Source organism: Lytechinus variegatus, chromosome 9, assembly GCF_018143015.1.
Source record: "Lytechinus variegatus isolate NC3 chromosome 9, Lvar_3.0, whole genome shotgun sequence".
NCBI lineage: Eukaryota > Metazoa > Echinodermata > Echinoidea > Temnopleuroida > Toxopneustidae > Lytechinus > Lytechinus variegatus.
In genome coordinates, this window is record NC_054748.1 from 36,291,094 (window position 1) to 36,318,784 (window position 27,691).

At 35.3% G+C, this 27,691-nt stretch overlaps 1 protein-coding gene across 1 annotated transcript; it reads right to left on the reverse strand.

Annotated features, from left to right (window-relative positions):
* Nucleotides 1–10,615: 10,615 nt before the first annotated feature.
* Nucleotides 10,616–26,260, reverse strand: LOC121420969 (probable G-protein coupled receptor 19). Its single transcript, XM_041615525.1, has 2 exons — nt 25,701–26,260; nt 10,616–12,449 (listed from the first exon to the last, which is right to left on the reverse strand). The coding sequence occupies exon 2, from the start codon at nt 12,428–12,430 to the stop codon at nt 11,153–11,155; it is 1,278 nt and encodes a 425-aa protein (XP_041471459.1). The 5' UTR covers nt 12,431–12,449; nt 25,701–26,260; the 3' UTR covers nt 10,616–11,152.
* Between the last annotated feature and the right edge of the window lie 1,431 nt (nt 26,261–27,691).

Below are 27,691 nucleotides of genomic sequence, written 5' to 3' on the forward strand. Positions count from 1 at the left end.
AAAAAGTGATTTTTTAATATTTTTTTAAATATTTTTTTGAGGGGGGGGGCTGGGGGATAACACTACACCCCAACCCAAACCCCGCCACGAAACGACAATGCAAAATGGGCCTTTCTTATTTGAGAAAAAAAATACATTTCGTGAAATGAATAACTCGTAGTTATGTCAAAATGTACATGTGAACTTGATAGTCCGAAAAATTGTCTATTTTCTACTGCATGCTGATGATGGAAATTAGTATTTTTGACATTCGAAAGAAAATTGTCATGTCAGCTTATGGCTCGAAAATGCTTCAAACTACAGTAAAAAAAATAAGTAGAAAAAATAGAATGATTCTAAATGGGTTCCTGTACCGTTTGTCTTTATCCAGTAGATGCTGAATCAGCAATGTTCACAGCTGTGGAAAGAGCAGAACAGTAGAAGTATGGTTTAGAATCCTCTTGATCCAATAGATTCATATAATACGACTTGTTGTTTTAAAGAATAAAAGTATCCCGGTGCAGATTTTGAATCAGAATGATAATTGAAAATTACAATGTTGTGCTGATAGAAAGTCGACTGTGCTTCAAATAAATATATCTTAGGTGCTACCATTTGAATTATTTAGCTAGAATTTTGCCAAATGATCTATTTTACTTGGGATGATATTGTGTTGAACAAATATATGAAGTGCAATTTAAATTTGTAACATTTCAATGATAAGACAGTGTGCTAATCGACGCTAAAAATCTTCCACTTAATTTTCAAAGATTAACGATATATATATCAGAGTATAACTTTATCATAGTAACATTATTATGTGATGCAAAAGTGCTGTTCATTTCTAATCATGCAGGATTCTGTGTATTTAAGAAGAAAACAGAAATCTTTTTGAGCACATGATTTTATGCGGTGCAAATATGATTCTCCATATTTTCTGAAATCATATCATAAACATTTTACATTTCAGAAATATTATTCAAATGTTTCAGATGTTTTAATACTGTATATTGTCATTAATATTCCACCTTGGACACTTTGAAAATAGTAACATTCCATATTCTTTACATCATGATATGACATTTTTTTATTTTAGCTATAGAGGGCCTTCTCTTACTTTGTCAAGATTTCCGCTTGTCATACATTTCAGCTTTATTGGCTTCACATAATATTATCCGAGATATCTGAATGTAGATTTGATTTATTTATACGGAGTATAACGTCCTGAACAAGGCAATTGTAAGGTATGACACATGCAAAATATCCTTAAAACTTTGCAAGACATTCTAAAATATTCGCGTTATAAAATATATTTTCATTATTTTCAAAACAAATTGTGCAAGATATTTTCCTTTAAAATAACCCCTTCCTTTGATTTTATCCCCCTTGTAGGAGCGGACGTAAATGCTTTTCTCTTGATCTCGATATTTCATCTGGAATGATAAAATATATAATTTCCTTAACAGGCAGTAGTATTAGCAAGATAGTTCGCCGATATAAGTGCGCCCTAGGGCATTCTTATAAGCGACGGAAGTAACTCAATATTTACGGATGCTAAGTGGACTCTCAACAAGCATGCCGAAGAGTCCATCTTTTTCTTTTCGCTCCGCGCTCAAACTGAGGCCAACATTACGAATGATTTTGAATTTCAAATTAGATAGCTAAATCTCTGAACATGCTAAATGGTAAGTATGGTTGTCTTGTCTTATTAGAGGACAAGTATAATGAAGAAAAACAAAAGTAATTCGTTATTGACTGAGAACAGAGAAATTGGCAACCCCACTGTTGATTTCGATTTCTTTTCGCTGCTCCAAGATATCCATGCAATGCATGCATCTTTCCCCTAGCCTTTCCGGTACCTATTCCTAAAAAAAAACAAATGAAAACGAAAACATCTAGAGAGAAATAACCAAATTGAACATGGACATTGATTTAGGAACTATACTCTGACTTCAACTGACTAATTAAGCAGTTTAAAGTGTCATTTGAAGGGCGTTTTCATCTCTTCTATATCATTTTTGCAGCCAAAAGAATTGTCCGGTAGTGAGAGCAAAAAAAACATATATTTTGATCCTGAACAGGTTGAAGAATTTGGTTTTGTTTGCAGTGCATTATGTGTCATTATATTTCGTATTCAACTTTTTATTCAATATTTTTGTTTTATTTATATGTGGGGATATTATTGTTTTGGTTGCATGTGATTGGCAGTAAAAGTGCATTTTGCAATATTTTCTAGTGTGCAGATAATGACCAAAATTGAATTTCCATGGAGGCCAATGTATGAAATAAATACTTAAGTAACATAGTAATAAACAATTTGTGATTACTCCTTTCCCTCTCATAATTCAAATACAACACACATCAAACACAATGTTGCATGATCCCATGAATTTGATGAAAGGAAAGACTTATTCTGAATGTAAAAAGTAAGGGAAATTATGTAGTTATCGTGTGTTTTAAAGCAATTGAAGCACGTTGTCCCTATTCTACATACATGACATCACAATGACATCACGTCATGTTGTCAATGAGAAATCCCTTCCTAAGACTGCATAGTATAGTGATTATTATTTTTGTTACAATTATTCAATATTCATTTTTTTAATAAATAAATAATACATTGTTTTTATATAGCGCTTAATACATGGTGTTTCTAAGCGCTTTACAAAACGATTAAGTAGCATACATTAATATAATTGAACATTTTAACAAACAAGAAAGGAAATGTATAGTGTAAAATATTTCTTATGGTTTATCCAATTTTGTTCACAATTTCAGCTATCCGCTTATCTATTTTTCTTCAATTAACACCATCTCTCCCTTTGGTTTGGATTACCCTTTAAACGTAGCCTATTCTGGATAAAAAAATTGGTTAACATTGATTATTATGTCATTTGGATGAATTGTGTTTTATTGTAGGAATCGTTTGTAAGTGTGCTTTTTGTCGATTATTTTATATTTATTACCATTGTATAAACTCATAATGAAATCTATTATAGACTTGCCGAAATGAGTGGAAATCGTGTACTTAAATAAAGTTTGAGTTTATAAAACGTTTACGAAGTTGGCTTTATTTATTCTCAATGTAATACCCGTTTTAAGAATCGTCTATTCACTGATGATTGAAAAGCACAAATTCTAGTGAACATGGTTTAGCTTGAGATTAAAGCAAGCTATTGATAGGCGCAATATGCACTATAAAAATAATAAAATTGATAGCATTTCGAATGATACTTAGGGGACAATCACACCGATGAACCCGGCTCCAAGACCACAGATGGTATGTCACTGGAGACAACGTTGTAGATTTGGTCGGACTGGAGTCGATTTCCCCGGTGAGACTGTCGCATTATGGTTCTGAAATAACAGATCTTTTTGGTGCCGCATTTTTTTTTTTTTTACAAATAAAGGGACTACAAACGCTTGCTGGAGAGTAACACCACCATGAGTTAAGATTGATTTAAATGATAATTTGTATAAGGCATAAATCAATTCCGTAACTATCGAACTATTACATGTTAATACAAAGGCGGAAATCTCTCCCCAACCATGCCAACGGTAAGGGAACCAGGGGCTAAAAAATTTGACAAGCAAAAAAAAGGTTATCACCCCAAATGTAAGCTCATTTCGACCAAAAAGATTTGACAAGCAAATCAAAAAATGGTAAGCATAAAAAACGTAAGGTCATCTCGTCCAAAATACATGTTTTATTTCGATTTCGAATAATGTATTTCTTTCCATCACAAAAGACAAAAAGTAGTAGGGGAGCATTTGATATTGTGTCCCCCCCCTGGGATTTCCGCCCACGTGTTAATATATTCATTTTCAGAGATAGTCAACGAGGCATGGTACGCTGTAAGAGTGTGCAGTCCTGTTGGGAAGTATGTTATCTCCACAGTGTTTCACACGATGGATTCACACTGTGACACACAGTATAAAATCATATTCACACTGTACATAGTTAAATTAGAAAATTTTAGAGTGAATCACATTTCTTCACATCGTCCACTGTAAAACACACACTTTGGCAACACTGACACAGTTGAGTGTGGCCTCGTTTTCACACTGTTGAACTTTGAGTCCTTTTTAAAGTTTTTTTACAGTGTGTATCACATCTTCTCATAGTCCATGATGTGATCACACATGGCCAGGGGGAGCGGGAGTGCTGCGTGTATCATTATCCATCATGTCCATAAGCAGCACCTTCAGGAATTCAGGTACACAGCAAAAACTGTGGTGTTAACCGGTGTACATAGAGGACCACACCAGTTATTTTACACTGGTGTTAAATTGGTGGTGTTAGTTTTACACCCATAGGTGTTATTACAACACCTTCTGTTGTTACATTTACACTCAGTTATGTTTAATATCTAGGGTGTAATTTTAACACCTCAGGGTGCGGTCCTCTGTTAACACCAATTGGTGTCAGTTTTAACACCACAGTTTTTACAGTGCAGGTGTTAAAAATGGAGAAATGTAATCCAGAATAACCTTCACTTTGTTGTGAAACTTTCTTCTTTTTTTCTTTAGCGTGTCAAATTGTTCGGGACTGAAATAACCAGTTTTTTTTCAGTGAAAACCTTTTTTTTTTGGGGGGGGGGCGTGGGACTTGTCAAATTTATCTCAGCACCCCAAGTAAAAGATTCGTTTCCAGGGCCCTTTGATCGCACTGTGTGTGATACTATATTCCGTCCAAAAGGGAGGGGGAAATAGTGCATTATCCATGACAGCTCCTTTCCCCTAATGAAATGACGACACAAAATATAACACGGTCATTTTTCACGAGTTCATCATTTATTATGAATCTTTGTTCTGGTGTCCAATTAAGGAAATTACAATGTTCAAATTGGCTGTATCAATCTAAATTTCATACAAAATAAACACACAATAAACATAGTAATTACTCAGTGAAGTACACATTGCAAGGTAAGCGCGAGGAATGTGGATATGATTGTGTGCTCGAGAAAGAAAGAGGATATTGGAGACCAAAAGAGAAATTTAAAAATGGGGAACATCACCCCGAAGAAAACTTTGAGAAAATAGCTGAAAATTAAAAAAAAATATTGGTGAAGGTTAGAGGAAAATAAAATAAAGATTAAAAAAATATAAGGATCTTAAGTTTTGGATTTGTGACGTCATAAACGAGCAGTTGCCCATATCTTATGTAATATAAAATGCATAATTTTTTTAATGGTTAGTGATGACTTATATTTGTTTTCTTTTTAGCAACTGGTGTGAAATAATTTGTCTTTTAATATACTGAAGGTACAGTAAATCATTTTCAAATTTTCTGAGAAAATGAAATTTCATTGATTTTTTTTTACCATACGATATATAGAAAAGTTGCTCGCATATGACGTCACAAATCAAATTAATTCGAAATCTAATAACTTTTCATTATTTGATAGCTTTTCCTCAAACCTTCGCCAATGTTTTTGAAATAAATTTAATTGCTATTTTCACAATAAACTTTTTTTTTGTCAAGGTGAACTTCCCTCTTTGAATAATAAACAGAGAGATGGACGAACTAGAGAGAGAATGAGGAGAGACAAAAAAACGACAAAGAGTGGGAGTAGGGAGAGAGATAGACAGACAGAGAGAGAGAAAGAAATTGAGAGTGCGAATATGGATCGTGTATACGCCAAAACACGCGAAAACAAATGACCGAAAAATGGAGCAATGATATTAAGATACATTTCAAACATCCAGTCATTAATTTAGTACCAAAAAATACTCTTGAATTTGATCTTCATATTTATAGATAATATGCCAAGTTCATAAGGACGGTATACAAAATGAAAGAATTCGAAGAAAATTTTCACATTGAATCAAATGTGTGACAGTAATAGCGATACGAGCTTCGAATTGAGCTAAGTTGTAGGATCTAAAAAGGTGAGACAACTCGGAAAAGAGCTAAGATTCACTCTATACAGTAGCGGGCCGTGACCCGGAGGAGACAAAGCATTGGGGGGGGGGGCACTGCATTGTTTGTGAACAATGCTGACCCCCCCCCCCCCCATGCGTTGTCTCCTCCGGGTCACGGTCCGCCACTGACTCTATACATATTGCAGAATACCCCCCCCCCCGCATCAATTTTAATCAGTGCTGTGTCCGTATGAAAGGTTCTGAGTATTTTTTAAAGCTCATTATAACAAGCATGTACATGTATTCTATTTCAGGGGCCTGGCCACAGAGGAATATTGTACTGTAAATGGATATGGGGTGTTGAGCATTGCAAAAACTCTGGTGTTGATTTAACACCAGCCCGGAATCTATATATGTCCACACCAGAGAAGTGTTAAACAACACCAGTTGTTCCTTTTGGTCTAACACCAGATAGGTGTTTATACAACATCAATTTGTATTAAAACAGCATCGGTTTCATTCCAAACAAGAGTTGTTTCAAAACTCATCTGGTGTGGAAATGTATAGATTCCGGGCTGGTGTTAAATCAACACCGGAGTTTTTGCAGTGCAAGAGATGATCATCCATGGTCATGTCCACGCTCCTTTTCTTATCGATATTGCCAACATTTTGACCTAATACTGTTTGTCTCATACATGACAATGATAACGTCCGGCATTGTAAATATTACAACTTTTAACTCGGTCGTATCATCATCCTCATCATTACTTGAAGGTATCGGGACCGGGTGGTACACATGAAAATCCGGGGTTCGATCCCACGCCACGGAATTTCATGCCCGGGGCCGGGGACCTACGCCAGTGAGCAAGGCATTACTCTGCAGTGCCCTTTTATTCTGCATTCAAATAATTCGAAATGTAGAAGCATTCTTGGTGACCTTGCAAATAAAAAAAAATCATGCTTGTACTAATTCTTATACATCTTCATTTTGATTATACAAGATTCTAACGACAAGGAAAATGCAAAGTATTAACAGTACTGGATCGTATCCCATAGTTGTATATGGCAAGGTAGATACTTCTTTTGGTAAACAGCGCTTAGGTTGAATACTAATACAAAAATCGTTAGTACAGTTTGATATTGTCACAAACCAAGCTTCAAATCAATATAGATGCAAAAACACGTAAATTGCGAAGAGATGATTCACAACTATTAATAATTATGACAAAAATAGGAATTTGAAGAAAGGAAATTACGAAAGGTAATGACATGTAGTTGCATCGGCGAAAGCGACTCTTGACCGACTAACTTACGCTATATTTCCAATGACGATTAGGAGGCTATTCGTTGGAGTAACTGTTGCCTTACTAATTCTAAACTTCAAACTAGTGAAATACACAATCTTCTTGATTTATTTCAGGATGAAATGAATGATTCTACAAACTTCTGAAATATATATTTTTTTTCATATAAAGTATCAAAAGGAGACCAAACTCCACGGAAAATATAAATCTTATCTGAAAGAGAACAATGAGAGGAGCAACTTGAAACAAGTTTCATTAAAAATCGGTTATTGAGTGTGGTATTTAAGTGTTTAACAGTCTTGCAACACTTTCTTTAGGGATCCTCAAATTGGCAATCATGCTTCAGAATGCCACGGCTGATATTTTGGACAACTCTCCCTTTGTTTTCTTCACAAAATTTCAGATTTTCCAATCTACTTTACACGTTTTTTTTTTAATTATCTCTTCCTGAACTTATTAAGGCATTTGTGTGATTATATCTTTCCAACCACATGGGTTGGGCTCTGCGGAAGGCAAGATGCGATTTTCGATTTTAAAGATAATGGGGAAATGGGAAAATTTGTGCACAAATCACACAGAGAGTTATCCACAAAATCAGTCATTTTGAAGCATGTTTGCTAATTTCAGGATCCCTATAGAAAGCATCAAGAATTTTCAAACCTCTATAATTCTCTTATTTTATGACCGATTTAAAAAAAAAATTGATGGAATTGCTTCTTTGCAATAACGTTGTTTTCTCTCCTTCGGTATAAGTTTCACTACTAAGCGTCTATTGCACATACACGATGGTATTAAAAATAGTTTACATATCTACAAAGCACACATTACAGCGACGGGACTGTTACACTGCAAAAACTCTGGTGTTGATTTAACACCAGCCCGGAATCTATATATGTCCACACCAGAGAAGTGTTAAACAACACCAGTTTCTTTTGGTCTAACACTAGATAGGTGTTTATACAACACCAGTTAGCATTAAAACATTATCGGTTTGATGTTGACATATCAGATTCCGCTCTGGTGTTTAGTAAATCGACACCGGAGTTTTTGCATTGTACAGTGACGGGACTATTATAACTTGGCCAGACAGTCACAATTTCTATTGGCCTAATTATATTTTAAGCTAAAATGTGCGCATTTGAAACGAAAATTTATACAGAGTGGCAAACGGTGATAGTTTTGATATGATTCCAAATGGTAAAAAAAATGCCGATTCCGCACTATGGACACATTATACACAGTGTGATTAGTATTCACAATGTGTTCACATGATGGACTCTTTGAATTGACAATTGAGATTCACAATGTTAAATCTGACCATTTGAACAGTGTGAACATGATGTTTCACACTGTGTACAGTACACACACAGTGTAAATTTTCAGAGTGTGTTCACATAATGGAATCACAGATTTGTGTAAAATCTGAACATGATGATTTCACATTGCGGATGCATGCATACACAGTATGAACACCCAAAGTGTACCCATATGGTGGAGACTCTGTGTTTCGCAATTTCAAATCTGATGAGCATTTCAACAGTGTGAACATGATTCCACTTTGTGGACAGTACACAGAATGCGTATTTACAGTGTGTTCACATAATACAATTTGTTTCAAAATTCCGAATTTCGATAGTGTGGAGATGATTTAATGTTATATTCCACACTCTGAACACAGTACGGGACACTGTGCTCTTTCCAAAAGGGATGAAACCTAATGTGGTTATGTAATTATTAGGAGCCTGCATACAACATTGAAATAACAGGCGAAGATTAGAATACAATAATGATCAGCACTTCGTAAATACTTAAATGGATACCATATTCACATTATTGTCAAGATATGTAACATGAAAGGCACAAGCATAGAAACCGTTCAAGTTTTCAATAGAGATAATCGAAATTTGATTATCTCTGAAATACAAATACCCATATTAAAACACTAATAATGAGTGCGTGTAATGTAAACGGATAGGCCCTGTTGAAAATGGACTAATTTATTTGCACACTTTGTTCAAAATCAAATTTAAGGGGGGGGATTGCACTTTGATCATACGACACGTCTTTTCTTGTTACGATCGACAGACAACCAATGTCGTGAAGAATCTGGGAATGTTTCACCAACATTTTCTGTCCGACAAGTTGTCAGATCTGCCAACTCTTTGATTCTAATTGGCCGAGATGGACTGTTACTATGGTCACTGTCTTATAAAACAGGACTTGCCGGATAAAACAGCGATAAAGGACGTTGCAATAAGCTTACGTTTAATTCTAAATAATCAAGCGTACGTCAAAATATCTGCATCTGTATCCCTTGCAGATTTGTAGTTGATTAGGTTTCAGTTGCAACGGAACTTCTTGGCAAGGCCACAATCACATTCTACTAGATGTTGGGACGTATCTTTGTCTACAATATTGAACGTAAGTACCTATACTTATAACGCATCATAGGCAACAGTCATCAAAAGGACTGTTAGATAGCTAGATAGTTTCAGAGTAGGCCTTAACTATTTTGTGGAAGGTATTAAATGACGTAAACTGTTATCCTTTCCATCTTCCCGACTGGAAAGGATGCAGTGTCCCACAGTGTGTTCACATTGTGGAACACAATGTGAAGTCACCTTCACACTGTTAAATTTGAGCATTTCAACAGTGTGAATCGCATATTCACAGAGTCGACCGTGTGAACACGCTGTGCTCAGTAACACTGTCGAAGTGTCCACAGTGTGAAATATCTTCACATTGTTGAATTTGAGCATTTCAACAGTGTGAATCGCATATTCACATAGTCGACCGTGTGAACACGCTGTGAACAGTCACACTGTCGAAGTGTCCACAGTGTGAAATGTCTTCACATTGTTGAATTTGAGCATTTCAACAGTGTGAATCGCATATTCACATAGTCGACCGTGTGAACACGCTGTGAACAGACACACTGTCGAAGTGTCCACAGTGTGAAATATCTTCACATTGTTGAATCTGAGCATTTAAACAGTTTGAATAATATTTTTCACATAGACCACTGTGTAAACTCACTGTGATCAGACTGTTCTCTCCAGCAGGGCAGAGGGAAGGGATTAAAGGTATTGTTTAACTTTGTGAGCAGCCTATTTAAAAAATTCTCCAACCAAGATGAAACATGTATACAAGTGCATGTATTAGAACTAATACCCTGAAAACAAACAACCATTATTGAGAATAAAAATCTGAAACTACAAGGCAAACCCCGATTTTGTAAATAGGCGTCTTATAGACACCTAAATAGTACACATAAGTGTATGGGATGAAATTAAGATGGTGTTTCCGGTCACTATATATTTCAATATTTGAAGCACTAAATAATCATTTTCGAACGCCATTTTTTCTGGGCTTCATTTTTGGAACATATCACAGACACAGGTGACAAGTGTGACCTTCTAGCTCAGATTTTTTAAAAGTCAAACCAATGTTAACCAATCACTTTAATTGACCATAAAAATAATAATGATACTCCCAACGCGTAAATTGCAGTTAGAAGATCGGTCAGCAACCCGCTTTGGGCATAAAAAAGAAGTAGATTTTTATACTAATATTGAGACATGTAATATCTTACTGAGTGGCCTTCTAAATCATCGTACTACGAATACCGATGTTCAAACCAGTGACTATAATTATGCTAATACTTACGTCTATTAGAATAAAAGCAAATGTAATATCTAGTCGTAATGACGTCATAGCAATCGTACGATTTGGAACTAATTTGTACCTTACTACAAAATAAAGGTTTGCAGTCATCAAACATTGTAAAATTAGTATGCTTTCAGTTAATAGGCTTACTTTTCATTCACATTTTAAGAAAATGAGCAAAATGCAATTTGTTCTAAAATCGGATGTAGACGAGCCGGTGCGGTGGGCGTTGGGCAATACATATAAATTAGGAAAACTTTTCTCACTAAGTTTTCTGTTGTGTGTCCCGTCTTTTATGCATTCAACAGAGCAGAATGACTTTAATTACCTCATCAGTATCATAAATAGGTTGTGGACGTAGTGGTGGGCAGAGGCCATGCCATCTTTTTGTCACCGTTGGCGTCGCGATCGAACGCACGGTAGGAGGTGAACGAGCGCCCGCCCTCAACTTCCTCAGTTAGCACCCCAACGTGATTTTTGCGCGAGAACTTGGACGAATTCGTGATGGCGTATGTGTCCTTCCGGTAGCACTTCATCGTGGAGACACAGAATACCTCTTTGCAACCTCGTCGAAAGTTCGGGTTGTAGCACGAGTATATGACCGGATTCCACGCGCATGACGTCAGCGAAATCCAGACTGTGACCCAGTAAATGTTCACCTCTGATTGGCTAATCTGCGTCAAGTCTTGAGCACACGTGAACCACTCCTGAACGACAAAGAACGGTGTCCATGAGACGAAGAAAACACTGCTTACGATCATGAGCATTTTAACAGTTTTGACCTTTGCGCGCGGCACGCTGTTCATTGTCCGCTGCAGGGCGCGTCCGCGTATACCGACCGTCCAAATATGGCGGAAAATTCTCGCGTAGGTTATCAGAAGCAAGATCATGGGCAAGATGAATTCGACCAGGAGTAAAGCAGTGATGTACATGATCCCAGCTGCTTCCAAGGAAGTGAAAGGCATACATACTGTTGTGTTTCCTCCTAGTTCTGTTAGTACGAAGAAATAAAAGGCAGGACACGATATGAGCGTAGCGATGGACCAACTAATGATGATCATTTTCTTCGCTTTTCCGCGAGTGATTTTAAAGCTCAGTGGATAAAGAATAGTGTAGAAACGGTCGACACCGATGGCTATTAACACATAGACGGTTGCACCTGGTTTCATATATTGCAAGAACCTCACTAGCTTACATATAAACAAACCAAACACCCACTCATCTGCAATGATTAGACCAATCATGAAAGGCATACAGAGAATCGACATGACAAGGTCCACAATGGCTAGCGATATCACAAAATAGTTCGTCGTGCTCTGCAGTCGACGACTTCGCTGCACTACGGTGACCACAAGGATGTTGCCGAATATGCACGTCATGCACATCAGCGAAGCGGCGATGGTACCCATTACGGTGCCGAATGTCATGACGATGCTATCTCGGTCCAGGTCCTGCGGAGTAGTTCCTAGATCTGGTCCGGATGTAGTCGGTTGTTCCCACGGGGATGTGCTCAAACCGTTGGGAACTGATGTACTCTCAATGGTCATCGCCGTCTCTGTCGTGACTACATCCGTACCATCTGCGAAGACAACTGATGTCACTGACGTCGTGTTCATCTTTTAACTTCACAGCATTCTGCAAGATCAAATGAAAAAAAATAAAGTTAATTTATCTTCTACCACTGGTCGTCTGTAGTCTGCTATGCAAACCTTCACTCGAGTCAAAGGATGTAAATGCGCAGGCCACGACGGCTTGTGTACTGAAGGCCAAACAGTACGTTTTCTATGCGTTAGTCTTGCGTGAAGATCCGCTTGTCGATCAAAGTTACAATCAGAGTCTGTGTCCGTATACTAGGTCTGTTCGTTGTAGGCCTATATTTTAGCACAAAATGTAGTGGCTAGACACAGTCGAAAAAAAACGTCTTTACAACAGCAATTGTTACCAATTAAAAGAAGAACACGTACTTTAGACCCTAAAAGACACATTTTCCTTAAAATTGGCACGTCAACTGATAAAAGTAGGAGGAACCATATTAGGGTCAGGCAACAGGATGGGGAATCGGAAGAAGATGGAAAAGACAAACTGCAACGCACACGAATCAATAACACAACGCTTCGTCCCAAAAGCAGATGGTAAAAAGAAGGGAGGAATCTCTTCTGTATAGTGACGTATAATGATCACAAGAAGTACGAAATGTGATTTAAAAACAATGAAACAATCCTTAGTTATCACACGCGTGGGAATGCTTTAAATGTCACCATAATCTTGTATGGTTGCATTGCTTTACGCGTGTATTACTTATGCAAGATCGAGACACTGCTGAACAAAATGGAGAAATTATTTGAACGGTGATCCAATCCTACATGGCATCAAAAAAAAAAACGGCCGTAGAAAGTTGGGGTGAAGGATGCCATTTCGGTAAAACTTACTGACTGACAATCAATTTATATATATATATAATGAGATGGCCAACTCAACAGATGACGCAGGACACCATTTATTCAACTCAACAGCGATTGGTAATAGTAAACTTATCATCACACTATATATATATATACTACATGTATATACGTTAACATAGCGAGATATGACTACTAGATAGAATGAAATATGATGAATGAGAAGTAAAAAAAAATCCAAACAAACAGAGAGACAGGGATTGATTGAGGAATGTTCAGACTTCTTGTTTCGTCTCACCAGTCGTGTCAGTAAGAATAAACATCGTGTCACTTTTATCTAAACTGACAGACAATAATTCCAAATAAACTTAACTTCTTCACTCAATCATGCAGAAGATGGATGCATACGCCCCTAAGGATGAGCGCCTAGAGATGTGATGGTTAAAGGAGAATGAAACCATTGGAACAAGATATCTTGTGTGAAAACAGAAAAATCAAAGAAACAGATCAACGAAAGTTTGAGAAAAATCAGACAAATAATGAGAAAGTTATGAGCATTTGAATATTGCGATCACTAATGCTATGGAGATAGCAAATTGGCAATGCGACAAAGATGTGTGATGTCACTTGTGAACAACTCTCCCATTACTTTAGTATATATTTCACTTGAATTGCCTCTTTTATCACATCTATCCATAGATCATACTGTTCTTTCTACATGAGGGCATGTAATACATATTTTTTAAGAATACATCATGGATAAAGAGTTTTTATCATCATAAGAAAAAGCAAGAAGATACATTTTGAGGGTATTTTATAGTCCACCAAAGGGAAAGTTGTTCATCAGTGACATCACACATCCTTGTCGCATTGCCAATGTGAGGATCTCCATAGCATTAGTGATTGCAATATTCAAATGCTCATAACTTTCTCACTATTTGTCTGATTTTTCTCAAACTTTATTCTTATTCTTTGATTTTTCTGTTTCTACACAAACCTATTTGTTCAAAAGGTTTCATTCCCCTTTAAGAACAGTCACCACAATGAAACCTACCCAAGACCTATCAAAGCTATAATACGTTGTTTCGAATGGCATGTTATTGATTAGTTTGGACTTTGGAGTCCGTTTTATATATAGGTGGTGTGCATGTAATTTCACCATAGGGATAGAATGGTAGAATTATTTCCAAAGAATAAATACTAGATATGCGAAGATTTTTTCTTTTTCTTCTTCCCATCTTCTTTCTCCTCGTCCTATATTTTCTTCTTCTTTCTCCTCTTCCTATATGTTCTTCTTCTTCCTTGTCTTCTTCATCATCATCTACTTCTTTTTTCTTCTTCTTCTTTATCTCCTTCTTCTCTTTCTCCTCATTCACCTTCTTCTCCTTCTCTTCTTCTTCTTCTTCTCCTCCTTCTCCTCCTCCTCCTCCTTCTTCTTCCTCTCCTTCCCCTTCTTCTTCTTATTATTATCATTATTGTTATTACTCTCCTTCTCCTCCTTTTACTTACATCACCTTTTCATTTTTGAAACACACTCTATAGAGCTTATTTAGCTCGTCTTTAAATGCAATATATTCCTGCGGTAGGCCTAGTGTTTGCTTTAATGATGTCACATCAATCATTAATAATGATAAAAATGGATAGAAAACTCTTTACCAGTCACCATGGTAACAGGTATGATCATTCACTCACAGATCATTCACATTTAGAATTGGTCTACATGCGCAGACCCTTTTCGCTAAATGTAAAGTGATGCAGCGTCTGGTTCGAGGGACGCCCAAAATATGGTCAATTCCGAATCAAGCACAAGACCGCATGTCCTTCGATTAAACTTAATTGTGTATTTGATTTGCGTTCAGTTACAACACACTTTTCTTGGAAAGCAAAACTCATTTTGAACTGAAGATCGATTCGCCATTGAACTCATTTAAGCAACGTGCACCCTATGTTCATCCCCAAGATTTAGTTTGCCCAAATTTTCATCTACCCATCTTGATTCGGCAGGAAACGGGCGTAATTAGAAACAGATCTATACAGAGTAATTATTCAAATAAAGATGAAAATGATGTCTGATTATCGGCCACGAGTATGAGCGATATGTGTTTTCTGTCTTCGAAGAAGATCTAATTAAGCCAGTAACGTACATGTATATCAATGATTATATCCTTTTTTTTTTATTTATGTTTTCATTCATAAATCACCAACATATAAATCCTTTACAAAGTTCACAATAAAGGTTACATTAAAAAATCAAAATTCAACAGAAACAATTCAAAAAATAAAACTTCCAAAACAGGTGGTCAAACGATACAGGTAAAAAAGCCACAGCAAGAAAAGATCTCAGCAAAAAAAGAATAAAAAAATAAACCATAAAACCATAAGGTTAAAAATGCCGAAATGAAAATAGGAAGGTGAAGGCAAAACGCCAGAATAGAAGATGATGGGGTAAAAAGCCCAACGTATGAAAAAATGTAAGAAATTGAAAGAAACGAAATATATCATGGGAACTGATGAAAGCCCCAAGGCAAAACACGCAATAAACTACACCACAACATAATTATTGATATGCATTTATTCGATGTACGTATAGAGATGATTATCTTGCTGTAGGCCTACACGTTGAAGACAACGTGTAACCCCCGATTTATCATGAACTTTTGTCAACGTGTTCGTGAGGTTGTTTTCAGTTACAATCAGATCGAATCAGAAAATAACCAGTGGCCAGATGAGTGGGTTGGTTGTTGTTTTTTTTTCAGAATGTAAAGATCGGGAGGGGAGGTTGGCTTCAGTCAGCCAAAAAATAAAAGTAGTAGTACAAGTAGTAGTAGTAGTGGTAGTGGTGGTGGTGGTAGTAGTAGTAGTAGTAGTAGAAGTAGTAGTAGTAGTAGTAGTAGTAGTAGTAGTAGTAGTAGTAGTAGTAGCAGTAGTAGTGGAAGTAGTAGTAGTAGTAGTGGAAGTAGTAGTAGTAGTAGTAGTAGTAGTAGTAGTAGTAGTAGTAGTAGTAGTAGTAGTAGCAGTAGTAGTGGAAGTAGTAGTAGTAGTAGTGGAAGTAGTAGTAGTAGTAGTAGTAGGAGGAGGAGGAGTAGTATAGCATTAGTAGCAGTTTTATTTTAATTACTACTACTACTACTACTACTACTACTTCTTCTTCTCCTACTACTACTACTACTACTACTACTTCTTCTACTACTACTACTACAGCTACTACTGCTACAACTACTACTGCTACTATTACTACTGTTCATATCATCATCACCGTTATCATAATCACTATTGTTATTATTATCAGTATCATCACCATCATTCTTGTCATTAATGTCATCATTATTGTGATTTAGCCCTATGATACGATTTATCACAATAATAGATTTTATTACCACCATTGTTTCAAATAATGTATCTGGGTATTTCAAACAGATAGAAAATACTCGAATTTTAATTCAAATGGATGAGTACAAAGACAGCTATCCCATTACAATTTCTAGTAACTATTTACTCTTAGCTCGGTACAACCGTTACTTCTGAAGCACGAAAAATACAATCATACAAGAACATTACGATTAAATGCATTATTCTGCACTGTACCTTGACAGTATGTACGAGGGTGTCTGTGAGTGTGTGTGTGTGTATGTGTGTAAACGATAGGAACATTTACCACACTGTATAGACCTACATGTATCTAGAGTGATGCCATGATAGAGAATATCATTACTTGAATTCAAAGTACCGTACTTTATTGATACCATAGCCATTACAAGTGAAGTGAAAATAACAGTACGTGCATCCACATTGTTTATGCAGACGACACCATGCGATACTTGCCTCGATCGCGCAAGTCATTTTGCAGGGGTAATTTTTCTCCATCTCCACGTCGGTTGCCATGGCGACGGGATGAGTTTGAGAGACGGTTTTCATACGTGATTTGATTGCGTCACAAGGGAATCAACACAACTACAAAACAATATATATAATGGTATACGATGTAATACGCTGTTTTGATGGGAAGATCATGTGGGATTTTTCATGAGAAGTCCTTCATAGATATTATATCAATCCACAATGATTGTGCAATTTTATCGAATACTGACTAATAATTTATAATATCTATATGGGTATCTATTACCATGGTAATCGCTGATGAACTTTCCGAGCTTCGTCAATCGACGTACAGTAGGGGTTTTTATGTGTATTATACTATATTATATGTATTGTGCATTACCAATTTGTATTGTCGGTGAGAAACAGTGGCGTACGGATGGGAGGCTCTTACCCCCCTCCAATAAAAAAAAATCATGACTACGAAAGAGAGAGAGAGAGAGAGAGAGAGAAAAGGGAAAAAAGAAAGAGAGCATGGTCAAATATGATATTATTTTGTGAATTTTTGTCAAAATTTACCAAAAAAATTGACTTTTCTAATAAACATGTCGATTTTTTTATATTTTCATATAAGTCAATAATAAAATACTATACCAATTGCATGATAAATAATAGTGATGATAATAATCATGATCTGAAAGCGCCTTTTCCAGAGGATAAAGCGCTGTTATACAGTGCGTATCAAAAAAAGTTTACACTTTGAAAAAGCTCTGGGAATCAAAAAATATGCAACATGTGGGTAATTTTTTGACATATAATCTTGGGTTTGGGTCTCATCTATCATATGAAAGTAAACGTTTTGACAGAATGTTACACTTGAGTGAGCACTGTCCATTTTTGTAAAGCTCGCAGAAATCTGTTAGCGCAGAAATGCTCATTTTCACGCTGTGTCAAGGGGAAAGGGCAAAATCAAACTTGCCTTGCTAAACATTTCTCATACATTTCCCTTGCACTTTCAGTCAATTGAAATAAAACGGATACATTCAAGTATACTGTATCAATTTTGCCACCAAATTGAAATTTCAACACTTAGTAAGCACAACCTTTACCACTTTTGTGCCAGCTGGATCTGAGGACACAACTGAATCTGAACAAATGTTTATATTAGACATCTCCAGCATTTTTTTCAATAAGTTTTTATCATTTAAAGTGGGTTTAAATTTCATTTTTCATTTAATACTTGTTTATCCACACTTTTCCCAAGCTTGAAAATTATTAACACAATGAAAATCAAGCCCAAGTTATTTCATGTAATTCACAACTCAGTGTAAAGCAAACATCGTCACGATGGCCTCGGTGTGGGGGGTGGGGTGGGGCGCAATGCACTCCTCCAAGAGTTCTGGGAAAGGTAACAAGTTAAAAAGGGCAAAGAGATCTTCAAATCAATTTTACTAGCTAATTCCACGTGTCCTTCATGATTTAGGTCTACTTTTATTTGCATAACTATTTCAAAGTTCTGCGCAAATCATTTTTCACTGACTTTTCAAAAGTAAGTGGTGCTCACTCAAGCGGAAATATGTTTCGACAGTTATATCGTCATTTGATTAAATGGATCTGTACCAATGTTAAAATGTGGAAAACTCTTCAGGATATTACAAATGTATAATTTTACGGGATTTTTCTTAAGCGTAAACTTTTTTTGATACGCACTGTATAACGGCATAAAATAATGTTTCTAGAGTTATATCGTCATTTGATTAAATGGATCTGCACTGTTAGAAAAAATAAAAGAAGTTCCTGCAGCAGAGTTTCGAGAACACCTGTAATCTTACCGAATTGCGTAATCTTACAGGAAATTGGTAAAAAACCCGTGATTTTACAGAAAATAAACAGAAGATTTTGTAGAAAGCAATAACAGAATCATTCTGTAAATTCATAAAACAAGAATTTTTCTGCAATTTAACAGAACAGGTCTGTTTAAAAAGGGGAAAAGGGTGTTTTATTCAAGGAAATTAGTAAGATTCCATACATCAAATACCAATTTCCTGTAAGATTACGCAATTCGGTAAGATTACAGGTGTTCTCGAGACTCTGCTGCAGGAACTTCTTTTATTTTTTCTAACAGTGTGTACCAATGTTAAAATGTGGAAAACTCTTCAGGATATTACAAATGTATAATTTTACAGAATTTTTCTTAAGTGTAAACTTTTTTTGATACGCACTGTATAAGTTTTAGATGTGTTTTTGGATGCTTTAATTGAAGAGGGCAATAAGAGAAAGGTGTTTCGGAGAGATGACGGGAGTTTATTTTTCCAAAGACGGCGGGGGGGGGGGGGCGGGGGAGGTGAAAAGAATTGATGCCAGCCTGAGAATCTGGCCTTACGAATGACAAAGGAATGAGCAGATGTGGAACGAAGAGAGTACGTAAAACTATATGGCCCGTATTCTGATAGCAGGTTTAACTTAAACTCAGGTTTAAAGTTGTGGTTTAAGTATGGGAAGCCAAAATTATCATTTTTTTTATTAAGTTGTATGTTTCTTATGTTCTGTGCTCTTTCCTGATTCATCGATAGTGAAGACAATCATCTATTTATACTTCCTAGACAATTATGAATGATTTGAGAGCCAAATTAGCTGAAGTATGATATCTCTACTGTTTGTGATTTATGTAACAATTGGCTTCCCATACTTAAACCACAACTTTAAAGCTGAGTTTCAGTTAAACTTGCTATCAGAATACGGGCCTATGAGTCTGAATAGGAATCCGACCCTGACCTGTTCCTCGTATGCATAGCGTATTCGTATTTTCAATGTCGCGTTAACACGATCCACCCGTAATACACGTTCACACAATTTGCCTTGTCTTCTTATTTGGCAATTAAGCATAGCAACTTAAAAAAACGTTAATGATGTTGACATAAGCGTAACGGCTTCTTGACAACAAAGATATCAAATACAAAGACAATCATGACAGAGCTACTTTGAATATACACGACTGTGATAATTACAGAGACGTACATTATTTTGGAGCAAGTAGGCCTTCGACAATAGTATCATGGTATACAGTATAAAGTTTCCATCCTTTTGAGCAATGAATAATGTCAGGGCCATTTCCCTTCACAAATAACAAGAAAAGAAATTTAAAAAAATTATATTTTTTACGTTAAAATAACTTCCTCATTACTGTGTGTGTGTGTGTGTATTTGAGTTTTGTCAGACGTGTATCAATCAGATATGATTATTTACGTCTGGGACCGACCTTTAACGTCACCATCCGAAAGATGTGACCAGGGCTCGAACCTCGACCCTCTGCATCAATTTGTAACTTCCCTACAGCTTGGATTACAGGCGCACTCCACAACGCCCAGTTACTTTCGTACACATTTCACTTAAATTTTCTATATATCGCGCGATAGTGGTTACGACTCTCGTCTTTCAACCAGAGGGACGTGGGTTCGAATCCCAGTCATGGTGTTGTTTCCTTCAGCATGAGATTTACCCACATTGTGCCGCACTCGACCCAGGTGAGGTAAATAGGTAACCTGTTACTCCTTAAAAGCTTTATATAGCGCCCATATGGCGGCTCAGCTACTAACAGCCGGGGTAATAATCATGATAATAATGATACGACGACGTGCCCAGTGCAGAACTGCGCTAAATCATCAGTATATGGAATATAGGATTTGACGTTATTTTTTTTTACTTTATTTATTTATTTATTTATTTATTCATTTTTTATTCATTCATTTATTTATTTATTTATTTATTATTTATTCATCTTTTTATTTATTTATTTATTCATTTATTCATTCATTTATTTATTTATTCATTTATGTATTTATTCATTTATTTATTATTTATTTATTTATTTATTTATTCATTCCTTCATTTATTTATTTATTTATTTATTTATTAATTAATCATCTATTTATTTATTTATTCATTTATTCAATTATTTATCTATTTATTTATTCATTTATTATTTATTTATTTATTTATTTATTTACTTATTGTGAGAAGGATGCAAGCAATACATTCTTTACAACATTATGGGTGAATTGTTATCATGCCATTAGATTAAACAAAAAGAAAAACAGTCTGGGGTGTACATTTCCAGTGATCAAAAGGGAGAGTTGTACATTCACTGTAAAAAGTGTGGTGTTAAAACTGACACCAATTGGTGTTAATAGAGGACCATACCCTGAGGTGTTAAAATTACACCCTAAAGATTGAATATAACACCAAAGAGTGTAAATGTAACAAACAAAGGTGTTGTAATAACACCTATAGAGGTAAAACTAACACCACCAATTTAACACCGGTGTAGTAACTGGTGTGGTCCTCTATGTACACCGGTTAACATCACAGTTTTTGCTGTGTTGGTGACATCACACATCGTGTTCGCAATGCCAACATGGATCTCCATATAAATTCAAATTTATTTATTTCACATATAGCATTATCATTCTCGATAAATTCAAATTTACACATTTTTTTTTTATTGTTTGCTTAAATTCACTCAAACTTCCGTATATATTCCAAGGGTTTCGTTTCCCCTTTTAAGCCCTGCTTTTTTTTTCTCCTATTGTCATATATCTACACCAGTTTTCAATGTTTAGTTTGTATCCATCACAGTAAAAACACTGTTTAAAATCTACATACAACTACCTTTACCATATCAATATTACAGTAGCTGTCTAAACAAGTGTATGAAATATTAAACAAAGTTTGATATTTGATACTTAATTCTCAATAAATTTAACATGGTTGCTTAGACTGTAAAACAACTCTGAAACGATTGAATTTGATGGGTTTTAAATAAATGTAGGCAAGAAAGGGAGAACCCTCTTCAAATGTCGAACGGTGAATTATTGCCTACTTCACATAGGGAAACACATCCGGAATAACTTGCGAAAATAGAGTGGTTTTAGTCAAATTGCATGAATATTTAATTGGTAGTCACATCAGATGACGTAGTATGCGAGCCAGATACTTATGGCATTGTGTGAGACCAACCGTTGATCTTTACTAATCAACATTAATGAAACTCACCTTTGACATTTACTTGTCGATGTTGTATAAAATACAATGCAGAATATTTTACAACGAATTTATATTTCGTACTGATAACATTCAAGTATGAGAATTAGCTTTCTCGGGATGACTTTTTTTCAATTGAACAAATATATCACTATTCACATTTTTGTCGATTTGATTTTTATATCTTTCTTTTTAGTAAATTTATATTCTTTGTTTTTATTTATTCGGTTCATTATTTGTCCCTTCTTTTCTTTCCTTTTAGATGATCTGACACAACCAAGATAAATATTCCAATCTTCGCCCGATATTCTTTACAAAATTCATAATATCCATCAATTAAAGAGCATTTTGTTGTAATGCAATTTGCGTGTATGATATTAAGTACAATTATCATTAAAAAAGTATTGAAGAGTGGGGGGGGGTCTACACTTAACATCCATTGCTTATAGTGGAACCCCTCATTTCCATTAATACCACTTTTCTTTGAAATGTCAATCTGGGCCCCGTAACTTTATGGAAATCCATCAGTGTCATAATTGTTTTTCTACATATTTGCAAAATGTCCATTGTATAAACAAAGGAGATCACACCAAATTGTCAAGAAATCAATGAATTTATGGATATACATTCATATATCTAGAATTAAAAAAACATGCATTTTATGTGTTGACTTTGCTGACTTTCCATTGCGATTGATTGGATCAATCGTAACTCTTTGTAAGACGGGGCCCTGATATCGATATAACTGCATATTACTGATAATAACACAGTGACATCGTGTGACCACAGTGTATTCCCAGATTGGACTATGTGAAAGTATTATTCATTAGTATTTAAATGCTCAAATTCAACAGTGTGGAGATATTTTGACACTGTGGACACCTCGACAGTGTGACTGTGCACAGCGTTTTCACATGGTCGACTTTATGTGACTATGTGATTTTCACACTTTTGAAATGCTCAAATTTATCAGTGTGAAGGTCAATTTCACATTGTATACCACACTGTGGCACACACTGTAGGACAGTGCTTTCCAGTAGGCAATGTAAATTTCCATCTGATTTTTATTACTTTCTATTATGTTTCAAATGAAATTAAATTAAAAAAATTGAATTGCATATAGAATATTATTCGCTCATATATTGGTTGTTGTTGTTTTAGTGAATTAAAATAAAGATATCGAATATGGCCTAAATTTAGGTGTGATTCGCTTTCTGCACACTCAAACCGTGGGCGAAATGAATCGTTTTATTTAACGTAGTTTACATTTTGATTAATTGATGAACCAGTGAACCAAAATGGAAGGTCACCTAATTGCAATGATGTTTTTCTCATTTAGTATTTTATTTTCTAAAATTTGCATTTTGGGGACCTTTTGGGGGCATTTTCGCTTTCACTGAATTGATCATTATAAGGTTTCCGTCTTACACCATGGTCCATACGGCGAGTCGAAAACAGCCGTTTGAACATTTTTTGCACCAACTACACACAGCGATTTGGATGAAAATTAATAAAACGGCTGTTTTCGACTCGCCTTACGGTCGCCGTAGAGCAAATGTGACCATGGTATTAGTGATTTATCTTTGTTTAGTCAATAAATTAATGTCTTATGCCAATATTGAAAATAAATTTTTGCACGTATATAGCCTATACATGTCTCTCGAAAGTTACATATCTATATCAATTTAATTATGACAATTAGCGTGAAAACTGTCTTGCAACTTTTTCCCATTTAATCTAAAATAAAGATTTATTTTACAATTTTGCTTTAAACATGCTTCTTTGACAAATAATGCAGACAGATTTGACAAGAATGAAAATGTTTAGATGAATAGAAAATCAATCTTGAATCATAATGAATTATTTAAAAAAAACAGCAACAAAGGTGATATACACGTACGTTATTGTATATGTCATGGTCGAAATAAATTGAATTTGAAATTGAATAAAAATGAATTAAAGGGAAGTTCACCCTGAAGAAAACTTTGTCGTGAAAATAGCAGAAAAAATAGTAAAAAATATTAATGAAGGTTTGAGGAAAATCCGTTAAAGAGTAAGAAAGTTATTAGAGTTCAAAATTTTGGATTTCTGACGTCATAAACGAGCAGCTGCCCCATGTGTTATTTAATATAAAATGTATGAATTTCAAATTTTGTATGGTTCCTGATGCCTTAATTTTGTTTTCTTTTCATGATCGGGTATGAAATGATTTGTCTATTGATATACAAAAGTTACAGTGAAAACCATCTTCAATTTTCTGAGAAAATGACATTTCATTGATTTTTTACCATTCGCTATGTAGGAATGCTGCTCGCATATGACGTCACAAATCAAATAATTGAAATTCTAATAGCTTTTTAATTATTGGATGAATTTTTCTCAAACCTTCGGCAATATTTTTTATTATTTTTTCTGCTATTTTTACAATAAACTTTTTGTCAGGGTGAACTTCCCCTTTAATGGAGTTCACTTCATATTCGGCTTCCACCTGATTTTCGGGGTCAGAAAATAACCCTGAAAGTCAGGTGTAAGCTGGATATAATCATGAACCTATTCACTACACAGTAAAAACGCTGTTTAAGATTTTATACAACGCTGTTTACTATATGAACCTTACAGTAGTTGTTTAACAGTTTAAACAAGGTTCATATAGTAAACAGCGTTGTATAAAAACAAATTTAGCAGCGTTTTTACTGTGTACTACAGTGGTAAAAAACATGGCTCAATTATGACCATGCTGTTTTAGAGTATACATGCTTTGCAGTTGAAATGCAAATAGGCTATTCCAGATATATAACTATGTTCCTATAACAGAAGTAGCCTTAATTTAATCTAAAAAAGGCCCAATTGTTGATTTTATGCTGACTGTGTCAATACAATATTGAACTGAAATTAGGAAACATAGGCCTATACGTATTGGGGAGGAAGGGGGTTATTGTTCCATGACATTTGATCCGCCGACAATCTGACTGCGATGAATTGCCGCCGCTGATGTAAATTCTGCACACTAACACAATGACCAACTTCAATCCTGGATTAAACACTATATCCTATCCTAAACCTTACTTTAACATAAAACATACATTACACAGCAAAAACTGTGGTGTTAATATAACCGGTGTACATAGAGGACCACACCAGTTATTTTACACCGGTGTTAAATTGACAGTGTTAGTTTAACACCTATAGGTGATATCACAACACCTTTGGTTGTTACATTTACCATATTTGGTGTTATGTTGAATCTCTAGTGTGTAACTTTAACACGTACCTCAGGGTCGGTGGTCCTCTATTAACACCAACTGGTGTCAATTTAACACCACAGTTTTTACAGTGTAGAACCAGGCTATTGCAAAGAACCCCGTGTTGGACTAAAATCAATTAATTGTCATCTACTGGAGTAAATGCAGTGCATGTCACCGGCCTGGATATTGGATGCTCCCGTATCACGTCCCGCCTTTTATTATTAACATTAGAATCAAAACAATCACACCGTGTGCATGATGGTGATATAATTAGGCGATATCATTGGATTCGTCGTATTGACGGAATAGTTGTTGATAGGATATGCTCGAACATAGCCAGAGATAGTCACAAAAGATAAGACTTAAGGCAAAATTCAAACACTTACTTATCATTGATTACACCAAAATCTGCCATGAATTGCAGAGCGTCACGTTACCACCACAAACACAGCAACGGATGATGCAGTTGGGCACCATTAGCGCTGCTTTTATCGGAGTCACGTTTTCATATAAGTAGTAGTCAGGCACTGCAGGCTACTATTTTAACGTCGTATTTAATCATCAACAATATAGCTAGATTATTAACGGATCCACATCATAGTTGATGATTAATTTGATATGGTTGGGAATGGTTGCTTGCTCAGGACTGTAAATATTCCAAATGAAAAAAACATGATCAACTCCAGCGATGTATGTATGGTTATGCATAATTGAATATATTAAACAACGTACGATTTTTAAAGATTACCGGCAAGAGCTCATAATGCATGTTCCGAATGAAGGTTTAAAATGCGATATCATCAATGTGGTCCACATGATTTGGCTAAATGTATCAAATACCACAACAATCCTTGTTCGACTCCCATTTTGATCTAATCCTCCACGACTTATTTGATCCTGAAATGCGGAAGACCTCGCTTTTGTACGGACGGTACTGTATTGTTTGCGATATCATACATTCATTCGCCGTCTCCGCGGATGGGTGTACGTTTCTCATCCACGTAAAATGAGATGGAGAGGTTGGAATATTACATGCACGTAAGAAGCGTTATATCAGAAATTTGTGTGTTTTGTGTGTGTGGATTTTGTGTATGTATAGCTGGCTATGAATTTCTGTGTGTTCTTGCGAATTTCACGTGCGGGTGGACGGTGGCGTTGGCAAGTTCACATGGAGCATCAAAAGGAATACCACTCAAATATTGAATATGATTACTTATCTATCTATTCATTTGTTGATTTACATATTATATGAATGTATTAGATCATCATATTTACCAAAAATTATATTCATTTATCAGATATGCATTCATTTTTTTCCGGAAACTAATTGGATGATTGAATGAATGAAATAAATTAAAAGTATGTGTTAATGAAATGAATTAAAAGCAATATCTTAATTATTATCATAAGATAACCTATTTCTATTTCAATGAATGAATCAACTATTAAATTCATTCATTTACTTTTTTCTTATTTATGTATATATTTCGAACATTGTCGATCTACTGTGTAAATAGCGAGGATGCATGCTATATTTGCTCATTTTTTTTTCTTTTTGGGATTGTGAATCTCGAGTACGCCATATTACAGGGATGCTCCGGGCTGCCAAAATATTTCAGTCTAAATAAAAAGAGAAAAATTCACTGAGCAAAATCCTCACAAAATTTCATCAAAATCGGATTACAAATAAAATAACGAAGTTATTGAAATTTAAAGATTTGCATTATTCCGGTGAACTAGTTCTAGGCATGTCTTCGTAAATATTCATCAGGTGGGCTGATGATGTCATATCCCCACTTGTTCTTTTGTATTTATTATATGAAATTGGGTTTATTCACAATTTTTTTACCAAGAACTAAAACAATTGGATTGACAAATGATTAAGTGCATTAGTTATTTATTGCTGCAACTTATAACGGAGAGACACATGTATATTTCATGTAATCATACGTATGAAAAAAAGAAGGTGGAGATGTGACATCAGTCACATCACGAGCCCACCTAATTAATATTCATGACAATATGCATATGTTTTCAAAAATGAACTTTAAAATTCAATAACATTTGTTATCCGATTTTGATGAAATTTTCACAATTTTGCTCTGTGAATTTTACTCTATTTACTTATATAAAAATATTTTCAGACCGGACCATCCCTTTAAGAACTATAATTACCAATGACTTGTTTAGTTGCATTAAAAAAAAATATATACATGTATATTACCACTACCTGATAAAGGTCCGTGTTCTTTGTCAAACATAAAATGCATCTTCTTATTTGCACTGGCCGCGGCGCGGCGTATGGACCGTCTTGATACTGTGCCTCACTCTTACTTCAGTATAAAGCGTGTACTCAAAATGTGAAATGATCATCAAA

What these genes read in the sequence shown, in the direction of transcription:
- LOC121420969 (XM_041615525.1), bottom strand. Translation starts at nt 12,430, where the DNA reads ATGAACACGACGTCAGTGACATCAGTTGTCTTCGCAGATGGTACGGAT.